The sequence below is a fragment of the Bidens hawaiensis genome, unplaced genomic scaffold, assembly GCF_021521415.1.
Source record: "Bidens hawaiensis isolate Kalapana, Puna unplaced genomic scaffold, B.hawaiensis_p1.1 tig00026279_1, whole genome shotgun sequence".
Taxonomy (NCBI): domain Eukaryota; kingdom Viridiplantae; phylum Streptophyta; class Magnoliopsida; order Asterales; family Asteraceae; genus Bidens; species Bidens hawaiensis.
The window spans coordinates 84,281-105,807 of NW_027505067.1; the positions used below are offsets into that span (position 1 = coordinate 84,281).

General features: G+C 39.0%; 1 protein-coding gene across 1 annotated transcript; it reads right to left on the minus strand.

Moving 5' to 3' along the window:
* Nucleotides 1-11,055: 11,055 nt before the first annotated feature.
* Nucleotides 11,056-14,068, minus strand: LOC143610422 (putative pectinesterase/pectinesterase inhibitor 41). Its single transcript, XM_077084907.1, has 2 exons — nt 12,953-14,068; nt 11,056-11,818 (listed from the first exon to the last, which is right to left on the minus strand). The coding sequence occupies exons 1-2, from the start codon at nt 13,866-13,868 to the stop codon at nt 11,124-11,126; spliced, it is 1,611 nt and encodes a 536-aa protein (XP_076941022.1). The 5' UTR covers nt 13,869-14,068; the 3' UTR covers nt 11,056-11,123.
* Nucleotides 14,069-21,527: the final 7,459 nt, after the last annotated feature.

Here is a 21,527-nt window from a genome sequence, read left to right on the forward strand (position 1 = left end):
AAAATGTGTTAAGACAGTTAATGGAAATAAAATTTTTCCAAGCTGACCTGGCAGCTCGACCCCAGCCAGGGGCTCTGCCCCTTGGACCCTGCTAGGGGCTGCCGCCCCTAGACCCCGCTGCCAGGGGCGCTGCCCCCGGACCCCCGTTCGTTGTGGGTCAAATAAAGATAGAAATACATTATGAGAAGTGATAGTTAATTGATACGTATACTTGTTATACAGTCAGCCGTGCACAACTGAAGAAAGGAATTACGATTAACGGTGAACGTAACCGTGTTCGGGTGAGTTTCTAGCCCCATTCCTTGTTATGTTTTCGGGGCTGTGTGCATACTTGATGTGTTGTTAATACATTTATCCTAAGTGATAAGTGTATGCCCTATGTGATATATGTGTTATGTAAGAATGATTGCTTGATGGTACGTGAACGATCTTCGGATATTGCACGTACTGTCAGGTTGTAATGCTATGTATAAGGTAAGTATAATATGAATGCTTATGCGTATGAACGTGATAGAGATAATAAAAGAAGGAAATAATGATGTATGGTTGTATGGTTACGAAAAGGGTACCGAGCCCTAATAATACTCGAGGTATGATGTATGGTTGTATGGTTACGAAAAGGGTACCGAGCCCTAATAATACTCGAGGTATGATGTATGGTTGTATGGTTACGAAAAGGGTACCGAGCCCTAAAAATACTCGGGGTATAATGTATGGTAACGAAGAGGGAATCGAACCCTACTAATATTCGAAAACTATGGACCAGACCCTTATAATATCTGTGATGTTAGGGAATCGAACCCTTCTAATATTCGAAACTAGGGACCAGACCCTTATAATATCTGTGATGGTAGGGACCAGACCCTTATAATATCTGTGATGTTAGGGAATCGAACCCTTCTAATATTCGAAAACTAGGGACCAGACCCTTATAATATCTGTGAGGTTATAGGGCGAAAGGCTCTTTAAAACGTATGATTATGTATGTAAAGAAAGTATGAAGGTAAAAATGAAAGTAAAAGCACTTAAGTGTGTATGAAAGAAAGTTAGGAGGTTAAGTATGAAATGTAAAGAATGTATTGTATGATTATGTGATTAACTAGAACTCACTCAGCGTAGCTGACTTTTAGTATGCACGCAGGTGAGTAGGATGAGACAGCTGGCTTGAGCGGGGACACATGGCAGAAGAATAAGAGCCTGGCATCTGAAGACTTACGATGTTTTAATTTTAATGTTTTAATGTGAAAGACAAAGGATGTTTTGAGACAAGTTATGAAATATTGTAATGTTTTATGAAAGTTTTATATTCCGCATAAATGTTTTAATTAACTCTGATATTTAGAACTGTGTTTATGAGTAAATTCAACACGAAAGTAGGGTTACTGGTAACGGGGCCTTACATAATGGACGAGTTTGATGATTTAATAGGGGGATTGTAGTGCCTGGTTTTGGTTTAATAAGTATATGCAGACTTTATGTACCTTTTGTGCTCTTTGTTTGTTGAATAAGTGTATGCTATGCTTGTTTAATGCAAGGGATGCCTATATAGCAAAGTTAATTGTTCTTGTGGCACAAGGATTCGTTATACGTGTTTCTTGATTTTGTGAATTTGTGAGACTCGAAGTTTGGGATTCTGGAGTCGATCAAATGCCAGGTTAGTGTTTTAAATGATTTTTGCAATAGTTGTAGTTTCATGGTGGCATTAGTGATTAGTGTAATTGCATTCTTTAGAACCCGATAGGTGTAACACATTCTTTTAGACTTTTCATGAGTTGTATGTATATAATAGGCGTACAAGGTAAAAATACACATGTATACGGGGGTATAGAGGGTATAGAGTGAATTCACATGTATACAGGCTTATAGAGGGCGGTATGCATGCGTATGGCCTTTACCAATCCAAAAGTGGAATGCTTAAATTTATATGTTATTGAATTTGCTATGACAATATGAAATCTAATAACTCAGAAACATTAGATTGCAAGTCAAGAACTGGAAAATAAGGTTGACCAAGTTGACAACATGAACATAAATACTTTGCTAGTAGTAATATGTTTATAGTCATAAGCATGCAATCGAATGTGTGGCATGAAGTTCGTTTATGTTCTATATAATAAACAAAAAAAGATGAACACATGATTGTTCGTGTGGCATGAAGTTTGTTTTTGTTCTATATAATAAACAAAAAAACATGAACACATGCATTGTTAGTTCATTTACGTTCGTTCGCATTAGTTTGTTTATTTACGTTCACTTAATTTATTTGCTATGCAATTTTATATAAAAAATAAATAAATAAATGAGCAATTAAATAAGTAAAATTTAAATAATTTTAGATAAATCATGTACTAACATTTTGTTCATTTACCCTGTCCATACCCTGGTTTTTAATACCAGAACCCGTACTCGATCCTACCTGTAGGGTATTTTATTACCAAAACCAGTCCCCGGAATTGGGCCCGATTTATAACCGGTAATACCCGAAAACCGGAACCGGTTCCGTACCCGGAACCGGGTTTTTCCAATACCCGAAACCGGATTTTTCAAATACCCGATCTATACCCGAAAAATACCTGAAAAATACCCGAAAATACCCTAAAAATTGTGACCCTTTAAAAAAATCCAATCTATACCCGAAAAAACCAAAAAAAACCTAAAAATAGGGTTTTTCAATACCTGGAAATATGGTATTCAAATACCCGGTTTTAGAATACCCGATTCTATACTCGAGCTGAACTCGATGCATAGGGTATGGTTAGAGACAATACCCGGACCCGAACCTGACCCGGGTATTACCAATACCCAGTCATACCCGAACCCGGTTCTATACCCGAACTCGGGTATTTCAAAAACCTGATTTGTGCACCTCTATTTACAACACTTTGCGAAAACATTTTTGAATGACAAATTGTGTCACCAACAGGATTCAATATTGTGTATATATTTTTTTTGAAAAAAATTCTATTTGTATACATATGGTTTGTTGTTTCCATCCATTTGTATACAAATTTGAAACCTTTAACACATAGAAAGCATATTAATTCCAATTGTATCCATTTGTATACAAGTTCCAAACGCAGTTAACCAATGCCGTTAAAACTTCCCCCAAATGAGGGGTATTTTCGTCTATTCAAATACAAAATAAATCCAAATTTCATATCAGACCAGTTTAAAAAATTTAAGCCAATTACAAAAATACATTGTTTAATTTTTTTTATTATTATTCCCAAACAACAACATTTAAACCTTATAACCTAATTTTGATTTTAATGATGTTAGGGAAAGAGGATACATTATGAAAATGATGTCCTTATGCTACTGTTAGTGAAAGTTTATTGTGATTGCAGGTACCTAATGGTATATTGTTAGTGAAAGTTCAATGGGTAAGCCTGCTCCATTTTTTCAGTTTAGTCTGCTAGGTAGTGTATAAAAAAAACTAACATCATGCATGAAAATCTGACAATACATTCCTACAATATATGAATTGTTGCAATATATATCGTAATTCCTGCAATATATTGGTAACATTTATGTTGAAGTCAAAAATTTGAACGTAACATTTTGGTAGATCCTTGAATGAGTAATTAAATCAATAATTCAATAGTTTGACCAAAAGGTCAACTGTTGATCATGAACATGTGAACCTTAATTATACAACATTTATGTGTTTTCAAATTGTGGTTAAATTATATCAGAATCACCTCCTTTTTATGCAAATAAATTATGTTCCATTTAAATCATGTCAACACAGTTTGACTATTGTCAAACTATTATAGAAAGCCAACTACTGTTATTTTCTTTGAGTTAGTCTAATGACAACATTATATGTAGGCATGTAAACGAAATGAACGAAAACGAGCATGTTCGTAGGTGTGTATTTAACTTTTGGTGAAGACGAACACTTAATCGAACAACATTTTGTGTTCATGTGCGTTTGTTTTAAAATTGAATATGTTCTTGTTCGTTTAAAAAAATGAACATATTCATGTTCATTTATGTTCTTTTAAAAATGAACGGTTTAAAGCATAAACGGATTTATTGGAATAGACGAAAATATCCCTCATGTGGGGGAGGTTTTAACGGTTTTGTTAACTTCGTTTGGAACTCGTATACAAATGGATACAATTGGAATAATATGTATTCAAAGTGTTAAAGTTTTCAAATTTGTAAACAAATGGATGGAAGCAACAAACCACAGGTGTACAAACAGAAATTTTTTCTTTTTCTTTTACAAAACAAGGTAACCATTATCATTACACAAAATCTATAGACTTCACTTCTCCACTTAAAAGTGTGCATATAGCATCCCCCAATAGCCAAAATGTCATAGACTTCAACACGATAACTGCATAAAACCGTCATATGAAACATAATAAAAATGCTTACTTGGGATAATATGTTGATTATTGTGTTCATAGCTTCACAACTATTGCTATTTTTCTTTCTTATTTAAAAGAAATACATAGGTAGAAACTAATTTTTTGACCAATTTGGTTATCCAAGTTTCACAAGTCTTTTGGCATGATTTTAACCATAAACACGTAAAATTAATCTCATCAAATATTTAATACGAAAATCATATAAATATGGATATACTAATAATTAAAATGTGATTTCAAAAAAATAATATTATTTACAATTAATGAAAATCATATAAATATGGATATACTAACAATTTTATAGTAAAAAAATAATAATAAGTGGGACACGAGTCTCATCAAACCCAGATATCTTTTAAAACAGGTTATAGCATCTCGTTTATTTTTTAAACTCATTCATCATCAAACTCTAAGTATATTATTAACTTTTTACAAGGGTCAGGTTCAAATAAGAAGTTTGATTTTTCTAAGAATGCTAGGAAGGAGGGTATTTTAGTCTAATACTTTAATATCAAAACCCACTTACTTTAATCTCAAAATCCACTTAAATTAATTTCAAAAACCCACTTACATAAAACTCAATTACATCTTCACTCATCTCTTACAACCACCACCACTCCACCGCTCACCGCCAGCACAACCGTCACCCACCGCCACCACCTCGCCGGAAAAGTCCGAAAAAACACTATGAAAAAAACACAATGATAAAAACACAATTGTATGGCACAATGTAAATAAAACAATGGAAAAAACACAATGAAAAAAAAAAACACAATGAAAAATACTACTGTATAACACAATGTTGTAAAACACAATTCGGTAAAACACAATTTGTAAAAAACCCACTAATTTTTTTTTAATTTTTATATTACAATATGGTACTCATATAAAAAATAAAAAGACACTCGTTATTATGGTGAATTTGTTTTTCAATAAAAACGTCGTAAAAAAAAGTTATGGACGTTTTAAAATGATGTGGGAATTTGGCATGTGCCTTGCATGTGAAGAGAGAAAGTCAACAAATGTGTTATTCCTTTTATGCCCTTTACCTTGTGTTCACACTTGATTTCCTCATAAACTAATCTCAACCCTCCATATTCAAAATCAATGGATAAGATTACTTCTTATCCTTCCTACAAAAAGTATACTTCCTATTATAATCTAACCCCTTTTTACAATAAATAAAATTAAAATCCAAAAAAATATATATATAAATTTTAGAAACGAATAATGTAAAACATTCCATAAATACGGGGATAAAAACTTGTAGTTATATAAATCCATTTTAATGATCATCTCATTTATATGAAATCTGACACGATGGAACAGGAAATAAATTTATTATTTTTTTTAAATTTTTTCTTAGACGAATTTTTTGTATTTAGGCTATCACACTCTCCAAATTTAGAGAGCCTGCTACCATTTTGGTCATATTGTGTTATCTTAACCGGGCCCACGTTGACTTCCAAAGTTTGACTTGGGCATTCCCCTGGGAAACCATACCGCTGACTGCCACTTGACAGTCGTTGTGCCACTACAAGAGCAGAACTTTCTGGCGTAACACACGGTGTAACGAAAACCCGGGTGGGCTTAGGGTTTGAACCCTACAAACTTTGCATAAGACATAGCTCAAATTCTTCATTATCAATATCCACCCTAAAGTGACACTAGTGAGAATTGAACTTGAATCTTCACTGGGAAAAAAAAATAAAACTCAAGCCTTCTACCTGTAGGCCACAAATAAGAGATAGGAACTAAATTTACTATGTTCTTTGAATTGGAAAGAAATTAGGAGACTTGATTTCTATGTTTTCTTTCACTATTAATACAGCATTGTTATTTTTTTACTGTACAGTTAATGTTCACTAATAAAGTAATAAACTAAAATTTATTTTATTAATGTTGCAAAGTTATAACGAATAATGCAATACAATACCGAACATGTTACTATATTTGAAGAAAGAAAACGAGGATTTTTGTAAATAGTTAGAAAGCAATTGAACAACTCAACCGCCTCAGTCAAACATGAAATGTACGACAATGATGAGTTTTAAATTTTTATATAGGCGTCAATCCAACTCTAACCACAGTGTGACGTCTACATGTAACATGATTATGATTACCCAAAACTAACGATGTTTTAGTGTTTATAAACAGACGAAACTTATCTACAAAAGAAACAAATCTTTTGTTTCACTGGTTTAAGATCAAAACAATTGTTTTTAATTGTTCGGTTAAGTTATAAACTCGAAAGCATCGTTTAAGTATGGCTAATTATATGTTTTTTCCACTTTATGTTTTGGCAAAACTTAATAAAACAACCGGGTAATTAAGACCAAAAACCAGTTCACAAGTTGTTTGGCATGGTTTCAAGCATAATTACATAATATATGCATACAAAGTAGTTAAGAGCGAAATAAACGAGAAAGATTTTATATCATGTTCCAAGACCACTTATTCCAGCTATTTAACCTAAAGCGTTGTTATAACCATATAGCTCTTATACCAGCAACTATAGAATAGTGCATTTCAGTAGTCCGATTGTTTCCAATGTGATTTTAAATGACGAACCATGTGTTGATGCCATTCAGGTAGTATTTTGATCTTTTCCAAAGCTATCTTTACTTTTCGACATGTCAGTTTGTCTCTGGCATGTCTTCGTTTTCTTATATTTTAGTCTTTTTCTGTTATTTTTATTTGCTTCGCATCTCTTTCTATACTCGGGAATCAAGAAAAGATCATCGATAAGCTTAACCCACTTTTGTCCCATGGTCTTCATCAAGTGAAGGAACCAAAAACACGCGTATTCACAATCAGATGTTGTTTACATTTTTTTAAAATTAAGATAATATCTCTTAATATTAATAGTTATTTTTTATATTTAATTGATTTAAAGATGATCATAGTAACAACTACATCGAAACAGAAGGCAAACGGATAACAAGTTGCGCTGCTACCCCCCTTTTGAATTGCAAAAACCAATCTTTTAAAAACCACATTCGCAGATCTTGGGGTCATAATATTACTATGCATGATCCGTTGAACTCGGGTAAGTAACTCCATAGCTTCAGACGCGAGGAAACCAAAAGTGTCAAAAACAAAAAGAACAAATATATGTTGGTTGTCAAGACACGTATTCTCATGTTTAGTCACCTTGCCTGAAGCAGCTTGACCGACTGTGAAACCACTACTATCGAAGCTCACCAAAAGGGAAACCCCTGTTAAATCCACACACGCATGTTTTCCTTCTATCCAACCAAACACCAACATGCCAGCCGGTCGAAGAGATGGTTTTCCCTCCGACGGGTCAGTCAGGAAATTCACAGGTGCTTCTTTCTTAACAGAAATTCCGGCCCGCTTGAATATGTCAAAGAGCACATCTCTAACTAGATAGTGTCGGTACCTGAACCCTGGTAGCTCTTTACAATGCACCGCGTGCTCCCTATATGAGTCTAAACACGCCTTATGACAAACAGGACATATCTCACCAAACCGAGAATAGAGGAATCATGAGGCGATACTTAAAGAATTTGTTTACATACCGAAACCATTGTCTTTGTGAAATTACTTCTCTTTGTCTGGCAAGTTCTTAAGAACAAAACTATGTTTATCCAAACCTGTTAGAAATGTATTCAAAATATATAACATATAAACAAAAGAATATATTGAAGCTAAACAACATTATATGTTAATTATTGTGTTTGCAGTTTCACAATCATTGTTTTTTTATATTACATTTATTAAAAGGAAATGCATAGGAAGTTAGAAATTAAATGCTTTGACCAATTTTGTTATTCAGTTTCACAGTTTAATTTTGGCATGATTTCAACCACAACATATGCATAATTACCTAAGTAATTTAAAACATCAAAAGAAATAAGATTTTGTACCATTTTCCGAGACCACCTATTCCAACACAAACGCGGAGAAAATAATAACCACGGGATCTTGTAACAGAACAGCCTCCCACAAAAAGACATCTTCATGCCAAAAATCCAGAAGTGAAAGATGGATTATAAACTTATAAAATGGTGATTTTTAGTAAAGACAAATGCAGATGTGATTTGTGGTAAGGCGGCTAAAACTATTAGGGGGTGTTTGGTAGAGGGATTTGATTGGGGAGAAATGAAATTAGAAATATTTCTTTTGTTTGTTTTCCACTTTTCATTTCTATTTCTCTAAAACTAGAGAATTCCATTTCTCTTTAAAACAAAGAGAAATCCATTTCTCAGCAGCCTCCTCATAGCATGTCACCACCTCGTCTCCGGCCACCACCTCGTCTCCGACCACCACCTCGTCTCCAAGTCTGCAACCGCCACCTCGTCTCCAAGTCTGCAACCACCACCCCGTCTCCGCCGTTCGCAGTGGTGAACACAGAGATGGTAACCGGTTGTACGTTGCAGGTGGTACGGGTGAACGGAGATTAGGGTTTCAAGTGGTGGTTCGTGGTAGGTTAGGGTTTTCAGATGGTCGGGTGATTGTGGTCGCAGGTGGGTGACAGTGGTGGTGGAAATTGGCGGTGGTTGCAGGTGGCTTCTGATTATCATCATCATCATCGCCACCACAACCACCACAACAAAATCTCCAAAGAGGCAGTGATGACAGATCTGAGCCTCCTTTTTCTATATCTTATGTTCCAAAAATTTGAATCTTTTTAATTTCTTGTGTACTGTGGTTGAAGAAGGGGGTTTGGTGGCGGCAGCCGGTGGTGGTGGGCTGTGGTTGAAGAAAGGGCTGTGGTGGTGGTGCTGGTGGTGTGGGGCTGTGGTGGTGGTGGGGCTGTGGTGGTGGTGCTGGTGGTGGTGGGGCTGCGGTGGTGAGTGGTGTCAGGTTGGGTGGAGGTGGGGTTGGGTATGGTAGAGTTCTCTGTTTATTTTCTCGTGTACCAAACAAGAGAATGATTCTCATTTTCTATACCAATTCTCTTTCTCTACAATTCCATTTCCATTTATATTTTCTCTCCATTTCCATTCTCTGTACCAAACACCCCCTTAGGTTAAACCACACCTAATCTGATGCGGCCCGGCCCACAGTATAAGCCCAACGTTGGCTAGTATTACTATTTATTTATATTTTCATTTTTCTATAATTTTTATTTTGGTGAATGATTCTCGTTATTTACTAGGCTAATGATCCGTGTACGACACAGGTAAAATATTGAAATCGTCTAACAAGCACATGTAATTTGAAAGGACAACATCACTTGTAATATGATTTTTGGGATGACAACAAGATATTCAGTTGTAAAAAATATTGGTACCAAAACAAATGATTTTCAAAACATAGAGTTTGTAACATCTCGGATTTTTCGTACTTGAATTCGTGTTCGTTTACCTGACTCGGGAATGTAATTCGAATCTTTCTTATTTATAAAATCTTGAATTTATTAGCATTTAGCTTGGTTAAACTTAATTTATATTCTCTTAACTTTCAAACTTGTCAACAACTCTTAAAAACCCTTGAATTGTTTAAAACGGCTAAAATTCGTATTTATAAAAGTATAGGGACAAAAATCAAAGTTGGGAAACCCCCTCATCATGACGCGTCACGCGTGGAGAGAGTCAGATGTAGGAGTCAACATTGTTTAACTTGTGATGTAAAATGCGGTTTATATTTGTTAAAGTTGGTATATAGTGATGTAAAGAGCGGTTTATTTTTGTTAAAGTTGGTATACATAAAAATTTTGCAACGAATTTGAATTGTATAACTGATTTGAGTAAATTCAGGAAAGATAAGAGTCAACGTTGTTTAATTTTAGGAATAATATGCACAAATCAAGGAGAAAACGTATTATAATTTTAATTTTTTTTTTGTATCTTCAGTTATCTTAAATTCATTTATTTAATTTATATTAGTCAAATATGATTATACGTAAACAAATTTAATATATGGAATTATTTTGATTGTGTCACATACAAATGAAATTAACGTGCTAATTGTGAGAATCAAAATAAAGTAATTATGTAACTACATCGTAGAGTAATTACATAATCACTCTACAATGTAATTACATAATTACTCTACTTATGTATATAATTATTTTACTTAATTCTCACAATTAAGACGTTAATTTTATTTAAACGTTAAGCTTCCCCTAGTTTTGAATTATGTTAATACCAAGAATTATTTATTCATTCGTTTATATACATTTTTAGTTATTTCGGAGTTCGTCTTTTATTTTGCTATTTATAATAGGATGACTAGTTTTTTTTTTTTTTTTTGGTTTTAAAAGGACCACTATCATAGTACAAAGATGATTAAAACTAGGGATGAGTTCGGTATCGTACCGGTACCGAAAATCCCGATCCCGAAAATCGTAAAATTTTGGTACCGGTACCGGTACCGAAATATACGGTTCGGTACCAGTACCGGGACGCTATCAGTATTTAAGGTAAATTTTGAGAAATATCGGTATCGTATTGTACCGGTCCCGAAAACTCAAGACTTTGATACCGAACGGTACCAAATCAGTACCGGTACCAATCGGTACCGGTACCAATACTGATTTTGCCCCTCCCTAATTAAAACAACTAACAATCCAAAACATTATATTAAATTATTAATCAAAATATAAATAATCATTTATTGATCGAAAGTACATGTTAAGTCGTCTAAAGCCACTATTTTTTGCAACAATTAAACATAGTAACAAAAAAAAAAGAACATCTGAGGATACAAATAACGTATAAATTTCAAACAATCGAATGAAATATTTTGACATAATACATTTTTTATAAACGTTACTCAGTTTAATAGCCCGGCGTCATAAGTCACGCCCGTCTGAGGCAACCACGCGTCCCCAACTAAAAAAGCGGACACTGTAAAATTAACCGCGTCAGTCTCATTAATAATATGAAACCCAAGCCACGTGACTCTCTGGCTCGTGTTTGACCCGGGGCCCGAGTTATTAAACTCAGCATAATACGAAGTATTCAACGCAAAATCACCAGACCACATGGACCACCCCACGGGGGTAATCAACGAGTCCATAAAAGATTGCATATAAACCGTCCGAGAATATTCCTTCCACGGGCGACCTAAATAAGTTACGGTCGTGCCATTACTTCCCGCCAAATCGTCAGCCGCCCGAATATTACACTTTTGGATTGAGGTACCCGTGTTCTGCCCAGGATCAGTTCTACCTTGTGCGGTAATAGCGTTGAATTGACCGGACATCGGTAACCGAGGGTATAGATTGCAGTTTTGGAGGACTGCGGCCGCGTTACCAAATATGAAGTCTACGGTGCCATAAATGTCGCATTCGCGGTAGAATTGACGTAGGGAGTGCGCGTATAACGTGTCTTGGTAACCCTCAAAGCTGCATTTGTAGAATGTGGATAGATCTGCACCGTTTCGGAGCGCCACGGCTTGGTGCTTGATCGCACCCGCGGTGTTGCGGATAGTGAAGTTCATGCCAACGAAGTTAGGTGATGTCACAACTGCAAAGATTGGGTGAAAGAGAGTGTTAAGGTTAGATGTTGCTTTATTTGAATCAAACATGAATAAGTTAAATACTTAAATCAGGTAATTGAAATTAGTTGTTTTGGGATGTGAATAAAACTGAAAAACATCAGTTTTGAAACTGAAAAAATTAAAAAATCAAAAAAGAAAAAACAAAAAATCGAATTGAAACAAACACCGATGGTAAAACATAAAAACCCAAACTTATAGTTCAGTTTTGGTATTGGTTTTAATGTGATAAAAACCGAAAAAACAAAAAGAAAGAGAAGCGAACCAAATTTATATATTTAATTTTTTAGTTTAAATAATTTATAAAAATTTAATAAATATATAATTAAAATGTTTTAACCCAAATATATATCAAATCAATTAGTTTTTAATTAATAAAATAATCCAAATGAATGCATTATTTTAGGCCATTTTTTTTCACCCCACAATTTTCAAACTTCAATGGCAAATCCGAACTTAAACCAAAATAAAACGTTTTTCAAAAACTCAAAAGCTTAACTTTGGTTTTTGGTTAAGTCTTAGCCTAAAATCAACCCAAATCAAACCGTGCATACCCTTGATTTGTTTAACTTCCGCTTTTTTTCTTCTTTTTCTTTTTTGGATTCAAACATATATCAATTAATATATCTTATTAGACTCTTGGCGAAATGAAAGTTTCCGGTCAAAAAGAAAATCAACACGTTAATTTAATAATATTAATTTACAAATAAAAACAACGGCAGGTGACACGTTATTTGTGAAAATTTCAAATAACTTTTTCAACATACAATATTAAAATGAAAAAAAAAAAAACAAAAGAATGTTCTAAATGTCGGTTGGCTTATTTCAAATGTTTGTACTCATGTCACCATAATTCAACCATAAAAATTTGTTAAAGTTACCTTATATAGTTTCTTAATTTCTAGTTTGACTTTTATTTTATTATTTCATTTATAAATTTGACACTAATTCACTATAAAAATTTAGACTTAAAACCATTAAACCCGTATGTTTTTAAAAGTTTTATGTTTGACAATAAGCTGCCAACCCCATTGATAACATTAATTCATTTTAATTTGATTATTTTAACACCCATAAAATACAATCTAAATCAAAATACTTACTAAATGTAGCAGAATTGAACGTGGTCCAGCCATCAACAACGCTGCGATTTCCGGTGATCACCGTCTGATTAATACCTTCTCCGATTATCATCAAATACTTTTTATTTTTCGGAATATTAACATACTCCTCATAAACACCTGCCGCCACACGAATGGTAAAATATCCAGCCGAACCATCCGAATTATTCGGGGCAAAGTTAATCGCATCGGTGATGGTAGTAAAGTTACCCGAACCATCCTGACTTACCAGTATCTGTGTTCCGCTGCCACTAGCCTGTAAAAGCTTTCTTAGGCCAAGTGGACCACTTTTCACACCTTTATGTTTACCAGAAACCCCAAACTTGTTACTTTTTTTGCGGCCCCACCCTCTGTTAACCAGAGCTAGGGAAACGCTGTAAAGTTTGTTATCGTTTTTAATGGGGCCCACAACACCGTTTTTGGAGGTCCAAGAAGCGGCATTGGCTTGTAAACCGTCTATGCATGTTTCGGTATTGGTTAATATCGCGCTAACGATGGTTTGGATGTCTTCGGATTTGGAGTCGGATACGGTTTGGGTGGTGTTGATGGTTTGAAAAGCGGTTGAAAGGAACTCAAGATTTGTTTGGGCGAGGTAATGACAATCTTGGAGGGCACGGATGGCTCCCGTGGTTAAAATGGCGGAGGTGGAAAGGTATTTATCGATTAAGTTAGCGAATTTGGTGGCGGTGGAGATGGATTTGCGGATGGAGAGGCGGCCGTAGTCGTATATGGTGGCGGATGAGTTGGAGATGGGGAGGGAGGCTTGGCATACGGATGGGTAAGGGGTGTTTTGGCAAATGGTGGCCGAGGAGGGCGGTGGTTGGGCGGTGGCGGCGTATGTGAGGAAAACGAGGACGAAAACGAGAACAGGCGAGAAAAAGGTAGTAGTTGTAGCCATAGGTGTGGATGGTTGAGATGGTGGTGAAGTAAATGAGAAAGTTAAGGGTTTATATACACATAATATAAGGTGGAAGTCAACGTGTGCATGGGAGGTGTTTGGTCAGGATGAGAAGAGACAAAGTTGTCACCATGTTGGTGTTTTTATATTGTTACCTTAATTTTTATGTAGGAGTTAATGAATGATCCTAAAGTTGATGGTCTTAACCTTAATTGCTATTTTTGATTTCCTTGAAAGTATACACTATTACAAATTCACAACACTAAAAATAAAAGCTAGATGGGAAATAGAAGGTTTAGACCCGCCAAATCCAAGAGCAGCAACAATAATAATAGATCGTCACATAAGCTTTACATTATATGCCAAATTTAAAAAGACTCATGTACTTCTATAACAACAAAACTTTACAAACTATATTAAAAATTACTAATTTGTATATTTTAGTATATAAGTGTGAATGTGAGAGAGGGGATCCACCTCTCTCGTCCCCCACTTCCCACGCCCTCCATGTTTGCAGATCGGACACCCACCCACACCTACATAGTCTTGTCTGCCTTGTCTGCCTCGTCTGCCTCCTATCCATCTCGTCTAGACTCCATAGCGGACAATTTTCTGAACTAACTCAAAACATACAGTTATGTACATTTCAAGTGGATAGTCATGTTCATGTAGTTCAAATTGAAAAAAACTAGGCTCTCAAGATTTTTATAGGTACAAAAACTGCAGTCGTGTGATAAATTTATAAATTTTCCAAACTAAAGAACGCAATTACATGCATGATTTCTTCAGTTCTTCACACAATGTTACATTGTTAAATTTATATAAAAATAAACACATGTGATATGGAATCCTATTCACTAATTATTTAAGACAAGTTTGAAAATTTGTCATTCTTTGTTCTTTCTTCTTTTTTTTAGATTTATAGAGAAAAACTAAAGAAATGTATAAAAACAAGGTTTGAATTCAATGCACTAAAAAGTTTAATGTAATTCTTCTTATATATTCTATACACGTATTCTGCTAACTTTCTTCCACTAATGTTGATATATAAATATAGATACTTGAAGAGGTATGTACCCGCCTCAACACCAATCAAGGCGGGTCAACCCACAAGATAAAGACATTATCAAGGCACAAAGCCAAAACCTAGGCGCATGGCGCATACAAAACATGCTCAGGCATCATATGCTCGCGCATCACATATGCGCGCGGCGCATCAACGCGCGGCGCATATCACATGCTCTTGCACATCACATATGCTCGCGCGTCGCATATGCGCGCGGCGCACAATCGCGCGGCGCATATCACACGCTCGTGCATATCACACCTGCGCATGAAATATCTGCGCGTGAGAATAAAAAGAAGACTTCGCGCATCCTCAGGATGGGCGCATATCACACGTGCACATAATCAACCTCGTCCTTATTCAAGTCAGGATTAGGGCGACCTTGATTGTGCACGTCAGACAATCTTCTAGAAGGCATCTTTTTAAGGAGTAAGAATATGCTGATATTGACAGCTGCCAAATGAAAGGTCGACAACTCAGCATGACACATGTGCTACCACATAATTACAACCAACGAGAAAGCGCCAGGTGTCCCAGAGGACACATGGCGCAGTGCGGTTGGAGGAGGCCAACGAGGCTGAGCCCAACCAGTGGAAACCCTAGCACTATAAATACAGCATCAACTCCACTTTGATGGGACATTCATTCACACTCAATCATTGACAGTTACAAGCAGTGATATCACATTCAATCACATTGAATTATATTCACTCACAGTCAGTTACAGAGAAAACACACAGTCACACAAATCAAGAGTATTCAGCGATCAGCAATACTCTTGAGATTCACTTACATACAACATTATTATCTTCTCAAAAAGATACTGATTCTCACGCCGGAGGGTTACCCCAAAGAGGACCCCTCTGTCCCTTTCTGAGGGGTAAGTAACGGCGCTGTTCATTTTGTAGGTGGAAGAACTCGGATCCAGAAGAACCATCGGTGAAATAGTTTAATCACATCCGAGGAAAGTAGATCTGCTACCAGTGAGTAGATCCACGTTTCTTCATTGGCGCCATCCACTGTTACAAACGGCAATCAGATCTCATCCAGATCTAAAAAATTCAATCACCATGGTTTCTGGAGTTCGTAACGTTGATCAAGCTCTGGAGGATATTGAACGTGAGGGTGTTAACGACGGACAGCAGGTTCTGAGGGTTCCGCGTGATTCTACGCGTACCACCAGCAACCGTCCCTTCGTCACAACCCCTCACGGCCAGACTGAAACTCCTCCAGACGATCACACGTTACAAAATATGGCCGGCGCGAAGTTGAAAGGACCAATGGGTCCAGAAGATGAAGCAGACGATCCGAATGAATGGCTCATAAATGAGCAGCGGCGTCTGATGGATAAATACACTGAAATGATCAAACAGAAGAAGCTAGCCGACCAAACACAAAGGCAAGCGATGGAGAAGCAGCCCACAAAAAGGCCGCGCGCGCCGGAAGAAGGGCATTCTGTTCACACTGCACACACAGAGTTCAGTGATGAAGAGGTGCATAGCATGAGAAAGACAAGGGATACTCATGCAGGAGGCTCGCAGCTCCGCGCGCCTGTGAACATGGCGCCAGGAGCCAGAGCAGATCCGGATCTGCACATGCCATACAGCCCACCGGTCAGAGGGCAAGTGGACGTAACCACCCCCTACAGACCAGCCATCCTGGTAAAACACTCAAAGTTTACTGCGCGCATCGCGCAGGCTCCCATCCAGCACAAGACCAAGATGCCAAGTGGTCTGGGGAAATATGATGGCACGACAGATCCAGATGACTTTTTGCAAGGTTTCTATAACACGGGAAACCTAGAGAGCTGGACGATGCCAACATGGTGTCATATGTTTGCCCGCTGCCTCACGGGCGCAGCGCGAGTATGGTTCGAGAGCTTGCCGACAGGGCAAATTGATGGGTTCGAGGAACTGTTAGAAAAGTTCCAGGCCCACTTCGTACAGCAGCGCAGGCACACGCGCGATCCTGATGACATCATGCACTGCATCCGCAGGAATGATGAAACGATTGAAGATTACATCACTCGTTTCAATCAGGAGTCCCTGGCAATCGGGGGCATAACTGAGCAGCTCCTGCGCGTGGCCTTTATACAAGGCGCGCGCAGTGATCAGTTACGACGAGCTCTCGTAAGCAAGGATGGTATGCCCACCACGTGGGCCAAGTTAATGGAGGCATCGCGAGTTTTCGCGAGAAATGAGAAACAGATTGCCCAAGATAGGGCAAGAGAAAGAGCGCATCAGGCTGAATCACCGCGCAGCAAAGAGAAGAGGGCCAAACAGAACTCTGTATGGTCCAGGTTGCAGCCAACAAGTTTTTCTTCCGCGGAAAAACAAGCGCAACCAAGCTCACCCCAGCCCCAAAAGGATGCTCGTAAACACGGGGAGAGTGACAAGAGGGAGGGCGGCAGAGATCCTAGCAGACCTCTGCCAAGAATATGGACTCCCCTCACTAAAACACCTTCACAGGTGTTAAGTACTGAGAATGTCCAATTCAAGCCTCCCAAGCAACTACACTACAAGGGGCCGCAAAACAGTGGTAAATATTGTGAATTTCACAGGTCCCCGGGCCACAACACCGACGCATGCCATCATTTAAAGGATGCGATCGAGAAGGATGTAAAGTCTGGCAGGCTGGCTCACTTGGTAAAAAACCAAAGAATAGAAGATGAGCAACCGGAGGGAGCCTCTGCCAGCAAGAAGTACAAAAGAATCTGTGTGGCTGAGGGGGGACGACAAGGGCAGACGTCAAGAAAGAGAAGCGCGCAAATTCACGGAGATTGGCTGCGAGCAGCAAGTCATCTTCCCAAGAATCAGGGGAGGCCCTTCAATAAGCAGTCCTCTCGTTATTACCACACACATTGCTCATTACGAAGTGTCAAAGGTCCTGGTGGACACTGGAAGCGAATCTGACATTATGTATGAGCAGTGTTTCAGAAAGTTAGACCCGGCAGACCAAGCTCGGCTCGAAATTGTGAACGCACCAATCTGTGGTGTCTCAAATGAAATCATACATCCCCTAGGCCAGATTCAGTTTGAATTAACTATGGGGGATGATGAGCACAAGCGAGCCGAAGTGGTCAACTTCTTGGTCTTGCCCACCACGTCATGCCACAATATGATCCTGGGTAGGGGAACGATTGCCCAATTTAATGCTGTACCATCGCCAGCGCACGGCGCATTGGGGATCCCTACACCAACAGGCGTAGCATTTGTTTACCGCGATCATTTGTGCGCAGTGACAACCACGCCGCGGGAAGGGAGAATGAAACTTCCAACGGCGGACAATGCGCCAGAGAAGTGGATTTTAAACCCAAAATTCCCCGACCAAACGGTCACAATTGGCGCTACCATTTCAGACGACACGAGATTGAGAGTGAAAAGGTTGCTCACAAAATACATGTCGGTCTTCGCGTGGCAACACTCCGATATGACTGGGGTCCCGCGAGACTTGGCGCAACACTCTCTTAACACGTTCAAGTCGGTGGAGCCAATTGCTCAGAAGAAGAGAATCATGGGGGATGAAAAGGCGAAGGCCATGAATGAGCAAGTTGAGGACTTGTTGCGCGCAAACATTATCCGCCCGATCCGATACCAGACGTGGGTAGCCAATCCTGTGATGGTAAAGAAAAGCAACGGGTCATGGAGGATGTGTATTGACTTCAAGGACCTCAACAAAGCATGTCCGAAAGACTGTTACCCACTACCAAACATCGACGCAAAGGTGGACTCCGTGGCGCCATTCAAGCTCAAATGTTTCTTGGATGCCTACAAAGGCTATCACCAGATTCAAATGGCACCACAGGATGAAGACAAGACGGCCTTCAGAACCGACAAGGGTGTTTTTTGTTACACAAAAATGCCCTTTGGTTTAAAGAACGCGGGCGCCACCTATCAGAGACTTATGGATTCTGTTTTCAATGAACAAATCGGAAGGAATCTAGAAGTCTACGTTGATGATTTAGTGATCAAGAGCAGGGAGGAGAGACAAATGCTCAACGACATCGAGGAAACTCTTCAGCGCCTAACGGAAGTTAACATGAAGCTCAACCCGAGCAAATGTACTTTCGGCGCGGAAGAGGGGAAATTTCTTGGTGTAATGGTCACTAAGGATGGTTTCAAGGTGAATCCTGAGAAGGTGGAAGCCATCCTTGACATGCCTTCACCAGCCACCATGAAAGAGGTTCAGAAGCTGAATGGTAGATTGGTGTCAATCAACAGGTTCCTAGCTAACCACGCCAGCAAATCTACTCCATTCGTTAACACCTTGAGGAACTGTTTGAAGAAGAGCCAATTCAAGTGGACGCCTGAGGCTGAGCAAGCTTTCAATGAGATAAAAGAATGTCTCATAAAGCTGCCCGCGCTCACAGCTCCACTTCCTGGCGAAACCCTTACATTGTACTTGTCAGCTGGAGATCGCGCCATTGGCGCAGTATTATTGGTGGATCGCAAGGGGATCCAAACGCCAATATACTATGTGAGTCGAGTGCTCACAGACCCTGAGACGCGCTATTCCATCATGGAAAAGTTAGTTTTGTCGCTAACACACGCGTCGCGCAAACTCCATAGATACTTCAATGGTCATCCTATTGAAGTACTGACTGGTTACAACATCCAGCAAGTCTTGCGACGTCCCGCGCTCTCCGGAAGGCTGACAAAGTGGGCGCTGGAATTAGGTGAACACACGATCACTTATAAGCCCCGTCCAGCAATAAAGGGTCAAGTTTTGGCGGATTTCATCACGGAAATCCCAGAGGGAAAGATTGAAGAAGCTCAGCGCGAGGTAGACCCTCCGCGAGCAAATGATGAAGAAGATGTTTGGAGGCTATTCACTGATGGAGCCTCCAACAGCGAAGGGTCTGGCGCAGGTCTCAAACTGGTAGACCCTGATAATCATGAATATACTTATGCTATCAGGTTGGACTTCAAGAGTACCAACAATGAGGCTGAGTATGAAGCCCTGCTGGCTGGTCTGCGCATCGCGCGCAAGTTTGGGGTTAAAAGACTAGAGGCGCATGTTGATTCTTACTTGGTAGCTGCTCAGGTCAACGGCCTATATGACGCCAAGGAGAACACAATGCCTCTGTATCTAGAGCAGGCAAAAAAGCTCGTTGAGCAGTTTGACTTCTTCAGAATCATACACATCTCGCGAAGCGAAAACAAGTCCGCAGACGCGTTGAGTAAAATGGCATCAACTAATTTTGATCACTTTGGCAAAGATGTCAGGGTGGAAATAATGAGCAGCCCGTCAGTGCAAACGCAATCGGTCCTGGTAATTCATACAACTCCTTCATCCTGGATAACTCCAATAATGGAATTCCTGAAAGAGGGGAAGTTACCGGATGATCGCGCACAGGCGAGAAAGATAAGACACAAGGCGCAGAACTATGAACTACTTGATGGTACAGTGTATCGGCGCTCTTATCTTGGACCGCTCATGAAATGCCTGGATGCGGAAGAAGCAAGCTATGTGATTAGGGAGATTCATGAAGGAATCTGTGGAATTCACGCTGGTCCGCGCATGGTGGTTGCCAAGGCGATGAGCTCAGGCTACTATTGGCCAGGCATGTACTTGGATGCGCTAAAAGAAATCCAAAAATGCAAGGCATGTCAGAGCTACGCGCCAAACACCATGCGTCCAAAAAACAACTTGATTCCAGTCACCTCAGCATGGCCTTTCCACAAATGGGCCATTGATATTGTGGGGCCCCTGCCGCAAGCGCAAGGGCGTGTGAAATTTTTGGTAGTGGCGATAGACTATTTCACAAAATGGGTTGAAGCCAAGCCACTAGCAAAAATCACAGCTGAGGCGATGAAGCAATTTATCTGGAGCCACATCATTTGCCGTTTTGGCCTTCCTATGGAAATTGTGAGCGACAATGGCAAACAATTCACTGACAGGAAGATGTCAAGCTGGCTCAAAGAATTGCACATCAACCAAATCTTTACGTCCGTTTACCATCCTCAAGGGAATGGCCAAGTGGAGCGCGCGAATCAAAGTTTACTAAATGGGCTGAAGAAAAGATTGGAGGGAGAATCCCATTCTTGGGTCGAAGAGTTACCTAATGTCTTGTGGGCGCACAGGACATTAAGCAAAACTAGCAATGGCGAATCCCCGTTCAGCCTAACTTATGGGACAGAGGCTATGATCCCAGCGGAAATTGGATGCCCATCCCATAGGGTACTCATGATGAGCAAAACTGATAACGACCGCGAAAGAAGGTTGGACCTTAACTTGCTTGAAGGGCGCAGAGAAGCGGCTATCATTAATGAAGCCAGATACAAGAAAAAGCTGGAAAAATATTATAATCAGCGCGTTAAAGAGTGCCACTTCAAGAAAAATGATTTTGTCCTTCGAAACAATGAAGCTAGTCGCGCAATACCCCCAGGAAAAATGTCCCCCAATTGGGAGGGACCTTATCAAATTTCAGAAGACCTGGGGAAAGGCGCGTATGCTTTAAAAGATTTGAACGGAAAAAAGATACCGCGCGCGTGGAACGCGGCACAGCTTAGAAAATGCTTCATGTAAAAAGTTCAAATTTGTAATCAAGGCTTTTAAGCCATCATTAATGATGATTCGCGCTATCTTTCAAT